The following is a 21,044-nucleotide window of genomic DNA, read 5'->3' on the forward strand; positions in this document are numbered from 1 at the left end:
AAGAAAGAACAAAGAACAAGGGGAAGTAAAATGAGCCAATCCCCACTCATTTTATTCTCAAGAGAAGTCTTGTACATGTCAAATTTTGGTGTCCTCAGTGGGATTACCTGAATGAGTAAAATGAGCAGGATTAAGCCCAATTTAGACACCAAAGACACTTTTTCATCACTTGTGTCAATTCTGCAAATGTTTATACAGCTGAATAACTTTACCCATAGAAGTAGTCCTATTGAGCTCAATGTCACAGTTACAAACGTAAAGTGTTTGCAGGACTAGGATTTAAGTGAATAATGCTCCATTTGGCCAACTTTTAGAATTTGCAACAGAGGTCATTCAAGACAAGTGCTAGAGGACAATAATCACATATTTGGCATCAATAGATATTTAACAATTCATCAGATTTGGCTGGTTCAACACCATTTCCTTTAGCAATTACATGTTATGTTACCGAGTTACATTAGGAAATCATAACTCATTTGGTCAAAGTTTTATTTTGAGCGTCAGAATCTTGAAAGGAACTTTAACAACAAATGCAAAGGTACTTACAATGCAGTCTAGGTAATTCACATGCTTTAAGATTTTTTGCACTAAATATCCTTGGGACACTCATTTCTATATATATGCAGAATAATGCAACCCTCCCTCCAATCCTTCTCTCCAATTTATAATCACCTAGAAATGTTACACAACTAATCTCAGCCTTTACTTTAAAAAGGGAAAATAAAAGGAAGCCTTTTCCTTTGTGAAGACAACCCTGGTGTATCTACAGATTTGGGGTTATTTATGGTTCTCTGTACAGTTCCCTAGAGCTAGTATTTGGTAACTGTGAAAACCATAGCCATGTGTCTCTTCATTTTGTGGAGGATCCATGATTTTTTCATGGTTATGGGGGCAGAGTTGCATGAAATGCTACCAATGACAGCCTTCTCAGCTGTCTGAATCTGAGCCACTTCCTCTGCTCTGAATCTCTTTCAGTGTCTGGCCTCAAAAAGGAATAATTCATGAGTATGAAAAAGACATTGTGGTCCAGTGGCCTAGGCATAGAATCGAGAAGAAGTGACTGCTGCGTCCTAATTCTGACTCTAATATGGGCTTCTTCTGTGGCCTTGGTCAATACAATTAGACCAAAATAATTTAAAATGCCTTTTCCATATGGGTAAATTCATTTTTGGATGCCTAAATGGATGGTCTAATTATTGAGACCTACTGAGAATCCACAACACCCAGTTCAGTAAGTGAATCCTGAGGGTGCTTAGCATTTCTGAAAAAAATCATTTCCTTGTTGTCTCCAATTAAACAGGCCAAGAATTATGGCAAACAGCATCTGTGGATACTTTTGAAATTGTTGTCCTTAATCTCTCTGTCTTATTTTTCCAAACTGCCAAATGAAGATAATTACTTACCTTATGGGGGTGTTGTGATTATGAATTAGCTAATGTTTGTAAAATGCTACAAAAGTGTGAAAACTCACCAAGATCTCATGGCTCCAAGACCAGTGGTTTATTTAGATAAATGTTCTTTGCAAAATATTTTTAAACTTTTGCCTGGACCTGGGTACAAGATGGGCTCCATTTCTCCAAAAGCCCCATTCCATCCCCAACCTCATATTTTTTTCATGTACATTCCAAGGCTATTAAGCATGTCACTGAGAACATGGTTGGTGTTGCCTCTAAACCTTGCTTATGATACCCTAAGCAGATTGATACCTCTTATACCCTAAATCTTCTTTGTCAGCAACGTTCCCAGTGTAATCAATTGAGCAGCTAACATTTAGTGATGGGCTTCTGTGAATCCAAGTTGCTATCCTGGATATCTCTGCTAATGGTGTTGGCAAATGATGGCCATGACTCTGAAGCTATTTCTAATTTTGCAGGAGAATACTGTGGTGACTCTGGTGTCACTTCTAATGAGTTGGCAAGAATTCTTTTGCAGCACTAATTGTATTAGCATGAGTACTTCCCATATACTGCACTCTGCAACTAACGTCTGGGGAAGAAGTAATAAGGATAGCTCAGGGTAGAACTTACGTGAGGGCAAAGCTATCAGATGCCTCTGTATTAACATGGTTTCTCTCCCTTGGGCTGTGGTTTTTTTTTTTTTGGCCAAATGTTTTGGTGGAATCCATAACAAGATGAAAAATTGTTATGTGTGTCATTTATTGCCTCAGTTCCTTTGTCTGATCCTGTCACCTCCATTACTATTGTTTTCCCTTCATCCTACTTCTTTCATGTAAATTTAACGTAGTGTAAATTAAATGTAATTCTTATATTTGCTCTTGCTGTTAGAAGCCTTGCTCTGCGGAATCACCATCTTTCACCAGATTCTCTTGTTTGGACCAGCTTCCAGCAGTGATACAACCAGGTTTATGATGGAAATGGTCAACTAAGTAACAATGGCAATGACAGAAAAAGATGAAGTTTTTTAACTCAGAAGATGCTCTCAGAACAACAAGATATACAATCTTCAGAACTTGTGGTCAACTGGGATGTTTTATACAGTACAGGTGCTGCATCCTTTCATTGCTGGTATCCTCCGTCCAACCCCCACCCATTAGCTCTCGTTGTTTTGATCTTTTTTGCCAGGGAGAGTGCAGACTGGGAACTGGTGAGACCTGGATAGGGAAGGTAGGTGTCTCAAAAATTATCTGAGGACCTAATGGTTTAAAGCATGACTGGGAGTCAGGACTCCATGGATTTCTTTCTGCCCATGACTTGCTATGATGGCATTGTTCAAGCCATTTATCCTTCCGCCATGGGTTTTGTGAGGCTACATTGTTTGCAAAGTTCTTTGAGATACTCAAATGAGATACATTGTGAAAATGCAAAGTAGCATTATTAGTTATTAGTTAAGTGAGTCTGGCAGATGACTGATTGGCTAATGCCTTTGAGAGAGGACTCTCCTACAGATAAAAAGTCTAGGGTGTTAAGGTGGTCATATTCTCCTTCCTGGTTCCTCTGACCAATGGCATTTAGCCAGCTATGGTTTAACATTTTACCAGTGGTTCAAGTGACCGCAGGACAAGATTTAAAAAAATTGTGATTTAAACCAACATGAAGGGTTCCCCGACTGCTATGGGTCTGACTCTCTTTTCAGTGGAACAGGGATAAATCAAGAGTAACACATTTGATGTCGATGGAGTTACACCACTCTAAAAAATGCAAACGAGGGCAGAATGATGATCCTCCATCTGCCAGCTGCCAGTTTTTGAACAGACGGAGCATTTCACAATTTCAGAACTCCTCCCTCACTCCCAATATCATAAAAGGAAAAGGAGGCGATAACAGTCATTTCTAGCCAAGAAGCCTCTAATTCAACTTCTGAGAGAGTTCAGACTGGCAAGTGTTGAGGATTTGGGAATCATAGGGATGCCCATTAATCACACTGATAATGTGTGTGGATTCATGCAGTTGAAGCCATATAATTAAGCTGCTACTCAGAATTTAGCAGTATGTGCTTGAGGAAGTCACATAGGATTTCTGTGTGTTTATCTGCTTCACATACATGTATAGCTAAACCTGAGTAATTCTTTTGTTCTTACACTGCTAGCCAGCGTGAGTGCCAAACTGATCCAAGACAAACTTGGATGTGTGCCTTCATTTTTTTTTTAATAAATAGTGTTGTCAAGTAATTTTCAATTCGTAAAAGAAGTTGGGAAGGATTAACTAGTTCAAAGAGCGGATATTTGGAACAAATTGCTCAGCCTGCTGCAGTTACAGTGCCCATATTACACACTAAATGAGATCAGTGAAAAAAAACTGGACCACCGTTTTTGGGTGTTTTTTTACCTTACTTTAAGTATGTAACTTTCATGTACAAATACCAGAAAGTAAAATAAATATTGCCAATGACAGAATAAATATTTTATTCCATGCAGTGTGGAATAAAAGTACTTTGTACTCCCAATTTCTTTATTGTCTTTAGCATATTTGCCAATAAAATAATTGAACAGGGGAAGTGGATAGCACTGTAGATTAGTAATAGGCTATTTAGCCTTTCACTTTCAGGCTGCAGGGTCCACTATAATCCTGAGATAGTACTGACAGAAATTTGTTATTATGACTAGCCATAGGCATCTGCCTGATTTGTTGTTGCTTAGGGTTGTGTCACTTTGCATGTCCATCCCTTTACTGTCCTTCATTCAAACCCCATCCACTGGTTGGCCCATTGTGGACCCCCCCTCATTTATCTTGGAAGATATATTTGGGGAACCAACCCTCCATAGCCTTCAAGTGACAAATGCACTGATCCCACTGCATGTCTAATATATGTCAGTGACCTAGAGATGGAAGATTCTGCATCTTGTACCCAATTCCTCAGAGCTATCCAGTCATCTGAAAAAAAGTATGTCATACATCAGACTAAATTACACTTAGGTTGAAAAGGCTATGATCATGCTCTCTTTGTCTTTTGATTTATAGAGTATGCATTACCACCTTCCAGTACCGTTCACTGTGATATGATAAGGCCCCACACAGAGTTGGGAAGGAGCTTTAAATGAACAAGAAGAGCAATATCTCTGCCATCCCTAGAGGCCAAAATCCTCACATGACCCTTCTTCTGCCCTTTAGTAAGAGAGCTCTGACATTGTGACAGCTTTAATAGTTGTCAAGAGGCAGAACAAGAGTAAAAGATCTTTGCAGTCCATCTTGTCTTTCTAAAATGCTGAGGGATATAGGGGGGAAAAACACACACAAGTAGTAATACCAGGACCCAAGAAAAGAAAAGCAAGCTTTAAGAACTATTAAATATAAAAGCTATGTTTAAATAACATAAGGGCTGTAACACAAACCAGCAAAGCCAGGATATTCCGTTAGAGCTCATTCAGCTACAACATTAATTTACAGCATTCTGAAGCTTTGACTTTGAATTTCAAAGATTGTGTCTAGTTTGCGTCTAAATGTTAATCATGTGTTTTGGGCTTATATCGTTTTCTTAATATGTTTTTGTCTCCTTTTTAATATTTTTTTTGTAGAAAGGTTCTTAAAAATGGGCTGATGTCAGCAAGTAGGCATACACATATTTAGAATTAAGCAGAAAAAATAATAAATATAGAAGATCTGGAGAAAAGAAATGTTCCGTCTATCCTAAAAAAGTAGACATATCTACACAGTTAATAATAATAATAATAATAATAATAATAAATACAGGAATAACAATATCTTCCATTTATAAAGCACCTTTAATCCCAAAGCACTTTACAAAGTAAGGGCCTGATTCTTCACCTTCAATGGAAGTTTAGCTACTGATTTCAAGGGGACCAGGATTGGGCTCTTAAATTAATATGTACCATATTCCGCGGGATCCCTTCACCCATTACTAAAATGTGGCCATCTCTGAAGGAGAATGTGGTAGCTATTTTACAACTCAGAGAAAGTCTACACAACAGTTTAGATTGGGAAATGAAGAAAAAAATCTTTTAAAGTTTAGAAAAATAACATGCAACTGATTTCGTGTGAGTGCTGTACTTTAACCCCTCCCCCAAAAACTAAACCGACCAACAAACAAAATCCCCTCTTAAAAATCTTTCCCCTCCCCCCCCCAAAAAACAGTCAGAGCTTTACATGAAAGTATAAATTAGAAACAAGGTTACTCACCGTGGAGGAGTCACTGCTTCCGTTCCCAAGCGTAGCTCCCTCAGCACAGGTGGGTAGGTGGGTAGAAAGTTGACTAGCCCTGCCCCCATCTATGACATCACATTCTACCTCATAAAAGGTAGTGAAAGTGCTCTGAACTCCAGTCTGATTTCCGAGAGATACAGAAAAGAGAGAGTGAGAGAGAGAGCAAGAGAAATATTGTACCCTAGTGCAGAGGGGAGAAGAGGAGAAAATGTGTGCTGACGGAGCTATGCTTGGTAAAGGAAACAGGGACTCTTCCATGGTGAGTAACCCCACTGTGAGATTCCTCTCACTTGCTCCCTTACCACAGGTAAGAAAAGTACTGAACAATTTGCTAAGAGGGGAAGAGTGAGCTATGGTGCTGTATGAATGATGAAAACTAGAAGGGCCAGGAATGGCTACCCTGTTGACCATTGATTGCACGAGAGTGGACTAGGGAATTTGGCAGAGGGATTAAAAAATAACATTTTTGTGTATCTTTTTAAACACTGGGAATGCACGTATAAAGGTGACGTGAGCAGTTGGAATTCCACCAACTTCAATGTGAGTTACACACATATACACTAGGGTTGAATTTGGTCCATACACAAGTCAGAGGAGAGTTTTGGCCAGCTGTTTTAGAGAAATCAGATTAGAGGGCAGGGAACTTTCACTAGCATGAAAATCCAAACATTGTGGTCAGGGAGAGTCAACTTTCTCTCACCTGCCTGCCTGAGCTGAGAGAGCAAGTGAGGGGAATGGTAAACATGCTGGGCAAACATTTATTTACAAAGCACACTTTACAGTATCAGCAAATTTACACAAAGGTGAGAGCTTTAGAGAGTGTATATTTTAGTCTAGGAATTACACACAATGGCACCTTCTAGACTGAAACCAATTCTCTCAGAGAAAAAAAAAACTTCCCTATAACCAGAATTGTGGTTTACCAAGGGAACGTTCATTCTAATTCTCTCTAAATGGAATTTTGCTCTATCAAATTCTGCATAAAGCAGGTTTTACAGTATATATTCCCATTATCCATTACAGTTTTGATTTTCTTATTAACCCAACTAGGCATCCCAGCTAAAAAATTAGTATATTTACAATGGGCTAAATGTACCAGATTTACTCATATTGAGTAGCACCTCCATCAGTAGGTAGCCACATTGCTCCCAGAGTAAGGGACTACTCAATGTGAGCAAGAGCGGTAGAATCTGGTCCAATTTTTGTTGTTGTTGATGTATAAGGAATGCTCTTAAAAGTCAATTATAAAGTTACACTGAGCAAATACTAATATTTTCCCTTAGGTGCCCAGTTGCTACAAGGATCATGTAAATTGTAATCTACCCAGGATGATTTTTCTGTTTCACTAATGATTAATGTACATCCTTTGCTCTGCTTGTGTTGGTTTTGGTTTCCCTCCTCTTCTGCTACAGCAAAAGGAAGTCTTTTTGATTAATGCCTACTACCAATCACTTCATCTAATAACAGAGGTCAAGGCTATTTCCTCTTTATCTGAACATCTTTCACTACATTTGGAAATGCAACAGCATATTTGTAATTTTTAACATTCAAAGTACAAATTAAAAAAAAAAAGAGCAAGAACAACCTTACAACCTTGATCAGTTCCTCCAATCTGGCTTGTTCTACCGATCTTAAGCAAGAGCTACTGTAACTGTTAGAGGCGAAATATGAGTTCAGGACCCAATGCAAAACTAGGCTGCATCTGAATGATGCAAAGTGATGACGGGTGCTGTAAATTTAGGTTTATAATTGAATTAAGGATTAGGATTTCTAACTGATTCCTGATTAAAGGATAATGTCTTTAAACTATGTCAATGTTTAAACATGGAAAAATAACTTTTCTGCCTTGTAATAGGACTGGATTGAGCTATATCCATCTGAACCGTATGACCTGCTGCTAAAGGCTTTCCACATTTCGGTGAATCTTCAATCAATTGGTGGAGATTTCATTGTTACCTTTTCTAACCAATATGTGTTATTACTAATCTGCCACATGGACAGGGAAAATTGAGCTTTTAAAGGTTTTTGAGGTAAAAGGTAACTGCTGTAATTCAATCAGATCAAAATCCATAGGATTAAGGATTCTTTGTCTTGACCATTGCACTATTGTTTTTTGCCAAATGAAGTAGGAGCATAATCTAAACTCTTCAGCAGACACTAGAACTTCTGAGGCCCAAGCAAATAGTAGTTGGAATGGTAAGACTAGATTTTGTGGGGAGATGCAAATTGTCATTTAAATATTACCCTCAAATGGAAATGCCATAGCAGAGAACCTTCTAATGGATGGTGATGGCCAAATAAATTCTCCACTAATAACCTATTATTAAAAATGAGGCATTATTGGTTTGCACTATGGAGGCCGCACCTGGTTTATGGCTTTGGGCCACTCAATATCGGACAGACTTTGGTTGAGAAAGAAGAGGATATGCAGAGAAGAGTAAAACAATAATGAGGGATTTGGAGGGATTGATTTAGGAGAATATACATAAAACTTGGTTAAACGGAGAACTAAGGAAGAGCTACTACAATGAACTAAACACACTTGCAGAACAGTATATTTCAGAAGAGAGAGAAATTACTCCTAGTGTGCCAAAGAACTATAACTATGAGTAACTGGATGAACATATGCAAAGTTGAATATCAAGAGGAATTAGATGAGGACTTTTAGGTTGTCAAATAATTTCCTAAGGGAAGTGGTTGCAGTTCCTTAGCTTAACAAGGCTATAAACTTAGTTCAACTAATGATTTGACATCTTGCACCTAAATGTCTAGCAGCCAGGAGGTGCAGTTGTCCAGGTTTGGTTTCACAACAATCATCTGTCAGATAAAACAACAACAACTTACGTAATAAGAATTTGGCAGAAGGTAATAAATGAATAGGCTGTACTCAGGCATTGGTGGGTGCCACTGATGTAAAGTTTGAATGCTTTCCTTCAAGATTGTGGAAGGCTGAGAAAAATGATGACTGTTTAGAAATACCAGTTCATAGATGTGCTATTTTTCCAGCTAAGGAAGATAAAAACTGATATACCATGAGAAACTCAAATGACAACTTGAAATAAAAGATCACACTCAAGGCATGTCAAGGTGCCAGGTGGATTAGGGTCACTAAAGGTCAAGACAGAGACCTTAACTCCACACCCCTGAAAAAATAATTTTGGTTTGCTTTTGTCATGGACTAAGTGGGTTTTGATGGATGGATAATGAAATCCATCTCATTCATCATATATTATATCCAAGGAATGGCCAAACAGATAATATCCCATATGACACTGGATAGAACATGCAATTTCTGAAAGTTTTTTAAATTGGCAGATTACATGTTGAATTTAGTTATTGGTTTGTAAGAGAATTCTTGGTATGGTCTATTAGCTCAGGGATGGATGCTGTCAACATACCCAGATTAGCCTAAAGATCTAATAGGGCAGGGCAAACCATTTGAATTTGTTGCCTCATTTTCCCCTTCTGTAAAACTGGGGTACTACTACTTACCCAGCTAACAGGGTGTTTTGATGATGAATAAGTTCATGTTCAACAGTTGCTGTTGAAAATGTCCAACAGTACACAGTTCTAGGTAGTATCATTTTTAGGGTATTTTAGTAGGATTGGTCCCATGTCTGTGTCTTAAATCAATAAATATTGGCCTCACGTATAGAGAGTTGGTTTGTAATTCAAGGCTAATGTGTGATGTGGAGGATAGACATATGTTTTCCTTTCTCCTGAGAAGTTCATGAATAAAAGCAGCCAGATTGCATCTGGTGACTGGGAAAAAATGACTTAAGAAGTATGACACATAAGAGACTCTGAACTTTCCTAATGCAAAGGCTGATTTGCTTCTTTTTTCTTCCTAAAGTTATTCCTACATAGTTTGTGTGATGGAATTAAGTTTCCCTGGTGAGTTTTATTGAGTGTTTTATATGCTGTTGTAAGTATTTTCACTCAGTATTTGCGATTAGTTGGAAAAACGGTGTGAAGTTTCTCCTTGAGGGTATGTCTTTGTGTTTGTGCGTGTTATTCATCTGCAATGAAAATTGTCAAGAACTGTAATTAAAGGGAAAGAGATTGAAGAGTCTAGTCTGAAGTCATTATTTCTTTAATATCACATAGAAGATCACTTAGCAGTATTTTGGAAGTGTGATTAAGTCACCACTACACAGATCAGAGTGAAATAACCTGGTAGAACTGTAGTTTCATTGTATATTATCAATCAATTCAGATTTTATCCAAAAATCTCCTTCCATTATTATATATTTTAAATCTTTTGGTGCTCCAGGCCACGTTTGCCATTTCCCCATGCATGCCATTTAGCTAACTGCTGCACCTACATATGGTCAGGTTTAAAGTAATGGGATGGACACTCAACCCTAATTTCTGAGCTGGGGACATAATACGGATGCAACTGGGGGAATCTCAACTGGTGTAATGCTGGTGGAGACAGATTCTAAACCAACCACTCACTCTCAGAGAAGGGAGCCTGATGGGGCAGACTGGAGCTTTATTCCTCTACAGAAGTTCTCAACTGCATGGTCCTTAGGGATCATTGCCAGCTGTTGTAAATTAGAGCAGCATCTAGGTTTCTCTAATTTATTGCGGGGCTGGGGTAGTTTGAGAATCAGGAAGCTGTAAGTGGCTCTCTGGCATTCCCTTCTCCTCCATGCTGATCATATCATGGCACATAAAAGAATCTGGCCCAGCATTCTAGTTATTTCATGAACAGAAGTTTTTTGATTGTCAGATTTCCTATATTAATATCATGCGAATAGTGTATATTGAAACATATAGATTAGTATTGCCTTCAAATCCATAACATACTTGTTTCAAGCATCAACTTCCAATATACAAACTTTTATTTTTTTCCATTGAATTAAATTGCTCAGGATTTCTTATTTTTTATATCAGACTCTTTTTTTCTTTGAAAAACACTCTTAATTTTAAATTTCAGTAAATGTACCATCCAATAATTCATGAAGTTACTAGTTTTTTTATAAATTTAATCATAAGAACATGCACCGTACAGAGCGAAAAAAAAAAAAAAAGCCCAAACCCCTCTACTTCCTAATAGTGATATGTCTGTGTTGTAGAAATATTTGACTGGTTGATTAAATATACACATAAATGGGATGTATGTGTTCAATGTATGTATGAGTATGTCTGTATAATGGAATACAATTTGGCATGACTGCAATTTATCTCATGGATATCACTCCTACATCTGTGTGGCTTGTATGTATGTGATGAGATACTGCTCTTTAGAGTGCACGTTCTTGTAAACAGTCTTGTAACAAATCTAGTAGCTTTAGTGCAGTTTTTGCAGGGTCCATTTGGTGATAATATCCATGTGATTAATTGCACAGCTATGTCAAAAACTGCATTTATCACCTGCATTTATCACCTGCACTCTGCCCACTAATCAATCCATCTCCCAACAGCAGCTTTAAAGAGAAAGCTTTAAATCCTGCCAAAAACATTTCTCTCTTTCACTCCAAATATGGAATTCCTCCTCCTCCTCCCCCAGCATCCCACTGACACAATATTCAGGATGAATAATGTTGTTAGGTCCAGTAACAGAAATCAACTCCAATACCTTGTGAACCCACAGAGCTAGAAATAGGAATGGAAATTTCTCAGGTTCCCAGTGGGACTTTACCTCTCTGGTAGCACTGGAAGGACCTGAGCTAATGAACCAAAGCTGTGACATTGTTTTATTAAAAAAGCTATTTTAGATCTTTCTTAGAGGCATTGCAAATTGATTAACTTCCATTTTTTCTGTCCCTCTGTGAGCTGTTGCGTTGACTGTATGATCATTTAAGACATCTGGCTTTACAGGAGGAGCAACACAAGAACGTCTTTGCTGTTTAAAATTCTCAAAAACATCTGTAATAGTGTTTCTGTAAAACACATGAGATATACAGACTACGTGATTGTGCAATGTAACGGTTTTATCAGCACTAGTTTTGGATGGCCTACATTGCTCGCTTGTGTCCTCATCATTTGTGAGTAATGAAGTTGTCCCAAGTTGTCCCATCCCGATAGAATCTTTACACCATGCTACCTGTTCACAGATTCCCTATTTTATGTACTTAGGGAAAGAGGTGGGGTTGTATAAAGATTATATTAGCATGAGTTTGGGACAGCAAAGCTCAAACAGGTCAATCTAAGTGAACACTGAGAAAACGTTTATATTACTCCATCACGTATTCTGCATATGCCACCTATTTTACTATTTAAGAGAGTTTTAAAGAACTCATTGTCATATACCTATGTGAACACAAAAAGTAACTTCCATCCATCCATACTCAAATGGGCTTATTTAAAGAGTTTCATTATATCTAGTCATTCCCTCCAAAGCAATAGCTGCAGCCAAGCACACGGGGTTAGTCAAGGTGATCCAGTTTCCCAGCAGCCTCTCTTCCCCCAGGCCCAGACATAGCACTTTCACAGCAGCAGTGTCATCTCTGAAAAGTAGATCCTAGGTGTGTTTCCCCCTAGTTTGCTCTACTGCCACTGGCAGTTGGTCCAGCCTTGATCTCAGCCTTCTACCACCCCTGCAGTCCTTCAACTGCAATGAGGTCAAATGGGCGCAAAGCCTTATCTTCTATTTGTTCTGTGAAGTGCCTAGAACACTTTTAGGATCTGTAAAATGAACAGTATCTGCTAATAATATGAACATCAGAATGGCCATACTGGGTCAGACCAAAAGTCCATCTAGCCCAGTATCCTATATTTTGATAGTGGCCAGTGCCGGATGCTTCAGAGGGAATCAACAGAACATGGCAATTTTGAGTGATCCATCCACTTACATCCAGTCCCAGCTTCTGGCAGTCAGAGGTTTAGGGACACCCAGAGCATGGGGTTGCATCCCTGAAAATCTTGGCTAATAGCTATTGATGGACCTATCCTCCATGAAATTATCTAATTCTTTTTTGAACTCAGGTATACTTTTGGCCTTCACAACATCCCCTGGCAATGAGTTCCACAGGTTGACTGTGCATTGTATGAAGAAGAAGTACTTCATTTTGTTTGTTTTAAATCTGCTGTATACTAATTTCATTGGGCGATCCCTGGTTCTTTTGTTACGTGACAGGGTAAATAACACTTCAAAATTCCTGTGAATCCAGTCATAAATGTAGGATCCTTCTATGGCTGTCAGTTAGTCACAGTTAACGCAAGCGATTAACCCAAAACAAATTAACTAGAATAAAAAAAAACAGTTGTGATTAATTGCAGTTTTAATCAGACTGTTAAATAATAATAAAATGCCAATTTAAATTTACTATAAATATTTTGGATGTTTTTCTACACTTTCAAATATACTGATTTCAATTAAAACACAGAATACAAATTGTGCAGGGCTCACTTTATATTATTATTTTTATTATAAATATTTATACTGTAAAAAGGATAAACAAAAGAAATAGTATTTTTCAGTTCACCTCATACAATACTGTAGTGCAATCTCTTTATCGTGAAAGTTATCCATTGTTATTTTTACACATAACTGCACTCAAAAAACAAAACAATGTAAAACTTTAGTGCCTACAAGTCCACTCAGCATAGGTGCTGGTACTAGGGGTGCTGTTGTACCCCCTGGCTTGAAGTGGTTTCCATTATATGCAGGGTTTACAGTTTGGTTCAATGGTTCTCAGCATCCCCACGATACAAATTGTTCCAGCACAAGTGCCACTCAGTCCTACTTCTTGCTCAGCCAATCGCTAAGACAAAGACATTTATTTACATTTATGGGATATATACATTAATGCTGCCCACTTGTTATTTAAAATGTCACCTGAAAGTTAGAACAGGCGTTCGCCTGGCACTGTTGTAGCCAGCGTTGCAAGGTATTTACATGCCAGATATGCTAAACATTTGTATGCCCCTTCATGCTTTGACTTGTACAGTGCAAATATTTGTAATAAAAAATAACATCAAGTAAGCAGTGTACACTTTGTATTCTGTGTTGTAAATGAAATCGATATATTTGAAAATGTAGAAAAACATCCACAGATACATATAATTAATTTAAATTGGTATTTTATTATTGTTTAACAGTGTGTTTAAAACTGCAATTAATTGCAACTATTTTTAAAAAAATCTTACAATTAATTTTGATTTTTTTAAATTGTCTGGCAGCCATAGTTTCTTCTACTATATTCACAGTGAGTTAAATAAGATGCAATTACTAACAAACAGAAAGTAGGAATCTTACTATCAATAGCTATGAATTGTGATTAGGAAAAAAATCACTATTGTATTTTAAAAAGCAGATGGGAGGACATTCTTTACAAAACATACTGCTTAAACAGATTTCTTCCAAATCTGAGAGATCAACTGTCCAAGCAGCCCAGCCCACAGAGGTCTAAATAAATTTTGGTTTATCAGCCTGTTTTCATGGGTTTATTTCATGCATTATTCTTCTGTTTAAATTCTAATTCAATAGTAAAACTTACACAGTTAGTGGCTGGAAACAGGAATATTTTGCTTAGATTCCTGATGCTCTCAAATGAAAAGGAGGTGACAGTCTTGGCAGTTTACCAAATCGCTCATTGAGCAGGTTGTCTTTCTTTCACATAATGCTAAACTTTTACCCGGTTAAAGCCAGGATTAAATTATTGTAGGTAACAAGACAGTGGACATCAAGCTCCTGACACAAACATGAAATAAAAAGAAATGCAAGCTCAGGGCCAAAATGTATAGTAGACTTTCTGCTGACTGTTTGCTCCATAGCAATAAGAGAACATACAGGTCAGTTTTGACGTAATGATATATTTTGATCCGGAGCCCAGCTGGAACACCGAGAAAAGAAGTACCCCAAACTTTTGGGAAGCTTGGATTTTGATCTGGATCCAAACTTCATAGATTACACCCCTCTTCAACAACAACAATAACAACAACAATGTGCTCATGCCTGTTGTGAGGCCATGTATCTGTAATGGACATTTACTTCAATGGGAGAAATATGTAACAGCATCTCATGGAAGTTAATCCACCTTAAGAGTGATTCCTGTTTATCAGGCAATAGCTGCACTTTGCACTGAATGAACTCTCTGGCTGAAGACTGAGGAAATGAACTCTGAAGTCGAGGTGCTTATTATCCCAGGATATTGTAACTACTGTTTAATAAGAAATGCCTAATAATAAAAAACAATCATAATAATTAATAATGAGGCTGTCAAACTCATTATTATTATTATTCAGGATTTGTTGTAAATATTCAAATGCTAAATTACAAAACCACATGGGCGGCAACTAGAAACAAAGCAGGAGATGAAATTCTAGCCACCCTGAAGTCAATGGGAATTTTGCCTCCCCCACTGCAGAATCTCAGAGCCCAGGCTCCAGCCCAAGCCTGAACGTCTACACTGCAATTAAACTGCCCCTTGGCCTGAGCCCTGTGAGTCAGATGCCATGGGCCAGCCGTGGGTGTTTAATTGCTGTGTAGACATACCTAATGAGGTCAGGATTTCACTCAAGATCTTTAGCAGCTATTTAAAAATCATTTTGGGCATTTCAGCCTCTATTCCCCTATCTCCTTATTATTTTATGTCCCTCCCTTTATATCTTCCTTGCCTCCCTATGCTTCCCTCACTCCAGGTTAATAAGGCTCTTCACCACAGAAAAGCTCTCAAATACATTTTTCTTACACTGTGTTTCAAAACTCAACTGGGAGACAGGGAGTTGGAGTCTCACAATCTAAACATAAACCTACTGGTTCAGATCACCAGCTGGTATAAATCAGCACTCAGAATAGTGCCATTGAAACACATGGAGCTACACTGATTTAAACCAGTGGAAGACCTGGTGTATGAGATTTACCTGGGGAAGAGTCTTGTTGATTGGTAGGCAGAGAACATTTTGGGATGGAAAGATCAAGGGAGAGATGGAAGGGAAGTTAAGGGAGAAAAGATTGAGAGAAAGAAGGGAAATGATTTAAAGGGTTCTTTCCTCTTATTGAAATAATTTCCCTTTCAGGAGTTTGACAGCCTCATTTTCTTTGCTTTTTGATAGGCTGAAAAGTATATCTGTAGGTAAGTTAATGATACCAACAAAAAGAACAGGAGTACTTGTGGCACCTTAGAGACTAACACATTTATTAGAGCATAAGCTTTCGTGGGCTACAGCCCACTTCTTCGGATGCATCCATAAAAGCTTATGCTCTAATAAATTTGTTAGTCTCTAAGGTGCCACAAGTACTCCTGTTCTTTTTGTGGATACAGACTAACATGGCTGCTACTCTGAAACCTGATACCAACAAAATCTTCATACATGAGGTAACTATCATACTGATGTAGAGAGAGACTGGGTGTGTGCTTAGGTTTGAAGGTAAAATATACTGCACTACAGGTAACTTATGGAGAATATAAATAAACAGAAATTTCACCCAAAAGGCATACACCACATTATGCAATAACTTCAACATATCATATAAAATGGAACACATTTTTCCTTGCCAGAATAGAATTAAGGTAATCGGAACAGATCATGTATGTCTCCGAGGTTCTAGTCATTTTATATTTATTCACTGTGTTTGGAAACATGGATTAACATTCCTAATAAAGCAGAAAGTCAGGCAGAGTTTATATTCCCCAGAACCAGTGGTTCTGAAATCACAGCTAAACTTCTGGATGAGGGAAATGGTGGATAATTCAGTGACGCCTAGTAAATATGGATGTGTGTTATAGTTCCATCTCCTTCAAAAATTGTAAATGTCAAGTGCCAGGGTGATTATTACATCACAAAAAATAATTGAATAGAATGCATACACATCAGTTTCCTGTAATAGTGCATGGTTTGGGGCCACGAACTCTGGATTTCCACTGCACTTTCAAGATCATTGTACTGTATGCAAGTTGCCAAATAACTGTTGTTCTTTTTTATGCAAATAAAGTACTCTTTATTTGCAGCTAGCTATCCAAGAGAGAATGAAGAACAAGATGGAAGCAGAAGTGGCAAGTGGATAAGCAGGCTACAGATGTAGATGTGGATTTGGACATCTGATCTCTGGATAGTCCCGAGGTCGGCAAAAGAGCATACAGTACCCAGCACTTGAAGATGTAAATCACGTTAAATGCTACCAGAAAAGCAGTGGATTCATTTTGCTTCACCAAGCTCTAAGATATGGTTCTCAAAAAGGGATGGACAAAAGATCAACTTTCTGCACCATCTCCATTAAGTCCATGACAGAGTAATAACTAAAGAAATAGATACGGCGAGTTTCGGTTACTATCAATGCCATTAACACTGTCTTTGGAGGCAACTCAAAAGCTAGTAATTCGAATGGCTGAGGTTAGCATTGCTTTGTACTGCAAGTGAATGTAAAACAAGACAATGGTGATGAAGCCTGGGAAGCAGCAGATGCTAACAATGCCAGCTTGGAAATGAAGAAGTCAAGCATTTCAGCCACTTAAAATTCGCAGTGTATGATGATGTTTCAATAACAAACTGTATGTTAGAGGTTCACAATGGCCTGTTCAACATCCACGTACTGTAAATAAAGAGAACTGGAAAAGAAATAAACACAAGCACAAAAGCCAAACTGATAGAAGATCTAATTTGGGCAATTGTTATAGATGGATGGGTGTGAAAGATAAATGGGTATGGAAAGCCGGACTTGTATGGCAGCAGGTAAGGTAAGGTCTGAAGCATTTGATATATAGTACAATTGTCAGTGATATAAGGAAAGCTCACTCATTCAACACCAGGAAAATGAAAAGGGATTTTCATTGCTGTGGGAAGATCAAGATGTTAAAATTATACTACTTTGTACTTATGTCAAGAGGTGGAGACCATCTGCAGGAGAGGCACAGGTACAGTGCAGTGCAGCAACTTCCTTCTAGCACTGCATGCATGATTTCAAAATAAGAGTTCCAAGTAGCCCAGCCAAGTTTTAAAGCTGCATTCAGTGCTTTGCAAAAAAAAATCATTGTTTTATATATATATAACAAAAGGGCATCTGTTTTGTTCTCAGTTAGCTTTGGGAAATCCCACTGATTTCCCTTGGGGTTGTATGGGTAAAATAGAGGGCACAGCTTATCCGAACAGTCTTCAAATTTGATTGGGTTTAAACAATCAGAGGATGTATTATTTTCCCCCAAAATGGTATTTTCAAAGAAACTTGTCTAAAGTGCCTCAGTTTTCACAAATCTCTGTCATCTTGAAAGCACAGTGGGGGGCAGGGAATATAGTAAATATGCAAGAGGGAATACCGTATACACGAGTATACACATAGTCTATATGCAGTTTGGACAGTGACCAAAGTGTGGTTGGGTCAAAACTACAGTGAGTAGCATAAAGAAAAAAACAAAACAAAAAACCATGAAGAGTAGCAAATGCTAGTACTTTTTGCCACTGGTCTCACAGAGGCAGATAGCTCAAGGTGAGGTGAAGGGGAGAAAACATCTTTTAAAATGCAGCAAAAACAATTTATGTTCTGACTGTCTCTACACATTTCTAATTTGGACAACAAATGCCTGGTGATTGTGGATAAAACATTTGCATTTTCATTAAAAAAAATTACTGAAACAAGCAAATGGAAGGAATTAGAATATGTAAATTTTAGGTTTGGCAACTGTATTTGGGAAACAGCACACAAAAAGTAACATATTTTGCTAGCCTTCCAGAGTTTTTTGCTAAACCTAGTATGCATTGGAACCTGAGTGAATGAAATCCGGTTAGATATTACCATCTTAACAATATGCACTCCACACAGAGCAGTGCTGGCTCCTGCTCAGAGGAGGGAAATTACCAATACTAACAAAGGAAAGTAGATTTACAATAAGCAAATAAACAAAAGCTCCAAATAATTATAATATTCACAGCTTGGCAATGAGTTTCTAGACTATGAAATTACCTTTCTTTTGGAGGAATGAAGATTTTACAAGGTTAGTATAAACAAAGGGTAATTGGAAAATCAAATTGCTCTCCACAAGTTATTGTAAGGTCTGGAATAATGGAGATAACATTTTAAGAAGCTTGCTTATGAATCATTATTTTTTTGTCTTTTACATTCCTGTCACCGAAAAGGCTCCCTGGCAAGTGCGACTATGGGATACGTAAACTGCTAAATACAAATACCAGCTTACCCCTGATACAATAAGTTCTCCTCCAAGATTCTGCACTTCTGCCTTCACCTTGCTGCAGATATTGAGCTGGTGGCAATAGAGGGCAATGCGCTGTAGATACGCTAACAGATCCTGCTTGCAAGCTGAATCAGGGCACTGCAAGGGGAAAAAATATGCAAACTTGATTAGCTCTAGCTCAGTTTATATGTTCATTATACAAAGGCAATCCAAGGGAATAGTAGCAGTGTTGACACCATATTAGATTCATCCATATCACTTAACCCTTTAGCGAGGAATTTGACGAGAGCTGAAAAATATTCTGTACCTCATCTATAGCTTGACCCTCATGAATTAAAATGTGAAGATAGCATGTACAAAAATAATCTCTTTTTGGCACTTACCTGATGAACTTAAAGAAAACGCCCTGAGAAAACATCTACATAGATTAGTTTATCATTCAGTTTGTAATAAACATAGGAGTCTACTGATGCATAACATACTAGTCCAGCTATACTGGAAGGAAATTATTTATAGTAATATATGTGACATATTATAGAAGACGCTTTCAGGCTTGCGGCCCTTGATAAGAAGGAAATGAAATGATCTGGTCTCCATGCCTTTCTAAGCAATACTTCTCACTACTACCGGTAGGCCATCTAAAGTACTGTACCATTTTGACATATTCCTCATGACAAAAGTGTGCAGATAAAAATTACACGAGGTCAAACTAAGTAGAAGCTGTGAAGGTTTCATAATCAATATAACCAGACATGGTCCGAGCACAACTCATTTATAGTCCATTGAAATAAACTCTTACAAGGAACTGCAGCATCCCCAACAATAATCAACAGCATAATAAACAGCACCCATAGTTAATATTCCTAGACTTGCCTCCTGAGCACAGGCCTGTATAATTCACACAAATGAAACAGAGTTAAAAGGTCCCCTTCCAAAGAGCACGTCTCCAATAAACACTTGTCAGAGCTACACAACAAAGTCCGCCTTTCAATATTGTTTGACTATGGAGATCAAAGATTCAGAGTCTTTTGAACTAGTTTCTTTAGGTCATTAAAATGCTACATTCAATTTTCCATTTTGAAGACTAAAACCACCACATGGCACCTAAACTAAACATGATCAGATTACGCACTCACAGCCCAATGGCCCCACAACATCTGTCTAAATGGTTGTAATAGCAATGACAAATAAGGCACAAGGGAAAAATGTTTATAGTGCTCTTAGATGTAAAAGAACAGCACTGGTTCCATACACACACTGTGGCCCCTAACTCCGAAAGCATTCACTTTGCTTGCGCCTCTGTCTTTAAGTCTAACAAACAAAAAAGAGCTGGGAGTACTTTGGGGCCGTTAGGCCGTTTAATCTGTTCTGTACTTATGATAATGCCATAACGTCTTTCTCTCACGCAGTTGCAATATCTTTCAAGAGCGCATTCCTAAGAGACCTTTTTTTCCTACTTGTGACAATTCAATACAGTAATATTTATCCTGCTCGTGAGGCCTATGAGCTGAAAGAAATGAACTTTAAAATGAAACCTCTAGAGAGCTGACAAAGCTTTACATACAAGTACCTTGAATCAAATTAAGATGCAAGCTGTCTATCATTGGAACAGTAATTAAAAATGCAACAGTCAATAAAAAGTTTATACTCCATGTATGTCTCAAAAGTTCTGTAAAATATCACCACGGCCAAGGGATTAAAAGAGACCTCTAACTCTCATATTGATTTAAAAAAAAAAGTTAAACTTTGTATTTTACATCCTTCTGAAGGAATGTAGATCAAAGACATGACTGAAACCAATATTCTCTAAACAAGCTGCGTGTGTTATGTACCTGACATTTATTTCTTTAAACTCTCCCACCTCTCACAACACCAGAGTGCAAACTGCAAGATCATTAACGAGCATGTTTATAGCTTTTTCAACAGTGGGAATTACATTAACACAGGGATGGATTTCTCCTTCCTAGGATGTGCCCAACAGGAGTGGGCTCAAGAGGGGGAAATGGGTCAATTGGGTGGAACAGTTCACCTTGCCAAACTTTTGGGGATTATAGGAAAAAGCTGCATCTCTGTACACAACTATCTTGCAGGATGAAACTAATGCCATTCCCACACACCATGGATACGTTAGAATTCCTGCGACCAGCAGACTTTCTCCCATTTTAAGGGGAAGAGAAGGATGGCTAGAGGTCACAGCTGCAGGTTTGGAGGGGGGTGATTAGGGAGGGTATCTGTGAGGATATCCTCCTCAGCTACAACCCCCTCCTATGGGTTTTCCATGGGAGTGGATGATCCAGGTCCTTCTTCCTTTGGGGGCATTTCTCTGTCTTTCTGTCTATCTGTAATGGAA

General features: G+C 38.1%; 1 protein-coding gene across 8 annotated transcripts in view; it reads right to left on the minus strand.

The window, feature by feature from the left end:
• CTNNA2 (catenin alpha 2) overlaps positions 1–21,044 on the minus strand; it is a 766,120-nt gene that overhangs the window by 19,399 nt on the left and 725,677 nt on the right. For 7 of the 8 annotated variants that reach the window (XM_065597255.1, XM_065597256.1, XM_065597258.1 and 4 more), the window contains 2 exons: positions 18,698–18,832; positions 5,595–5,738 (listed from right to left, as the gene is read on the minus strand). In XM_065597255.1, coding sequence (XP_065453327.1) covers positions 5,595–5,738; positions 18,698–18,832 — 279 coding nt within the window. The remainder of the gene's footprint in view (positions 1–5,594; positions 5,739–18,697; positions 18,833–21,044) is intronic. The other variant, XM_065597259.1, reaches the window with a different exon arrangement.

Source organism: Chrysemys picta, chromosome 5 (assembly GCF_011386835.1).
Source record: "Chrysemys picta bellii isolate R12L10 chromosome 5, ASM1138683v2, whole genome shotgun sequence".
NCBI classification, from domain to species: Eukaryota; Metazoa; Chordata; order Testudines; family Emydidae; genus Chrysemys; species Chrysemys picta.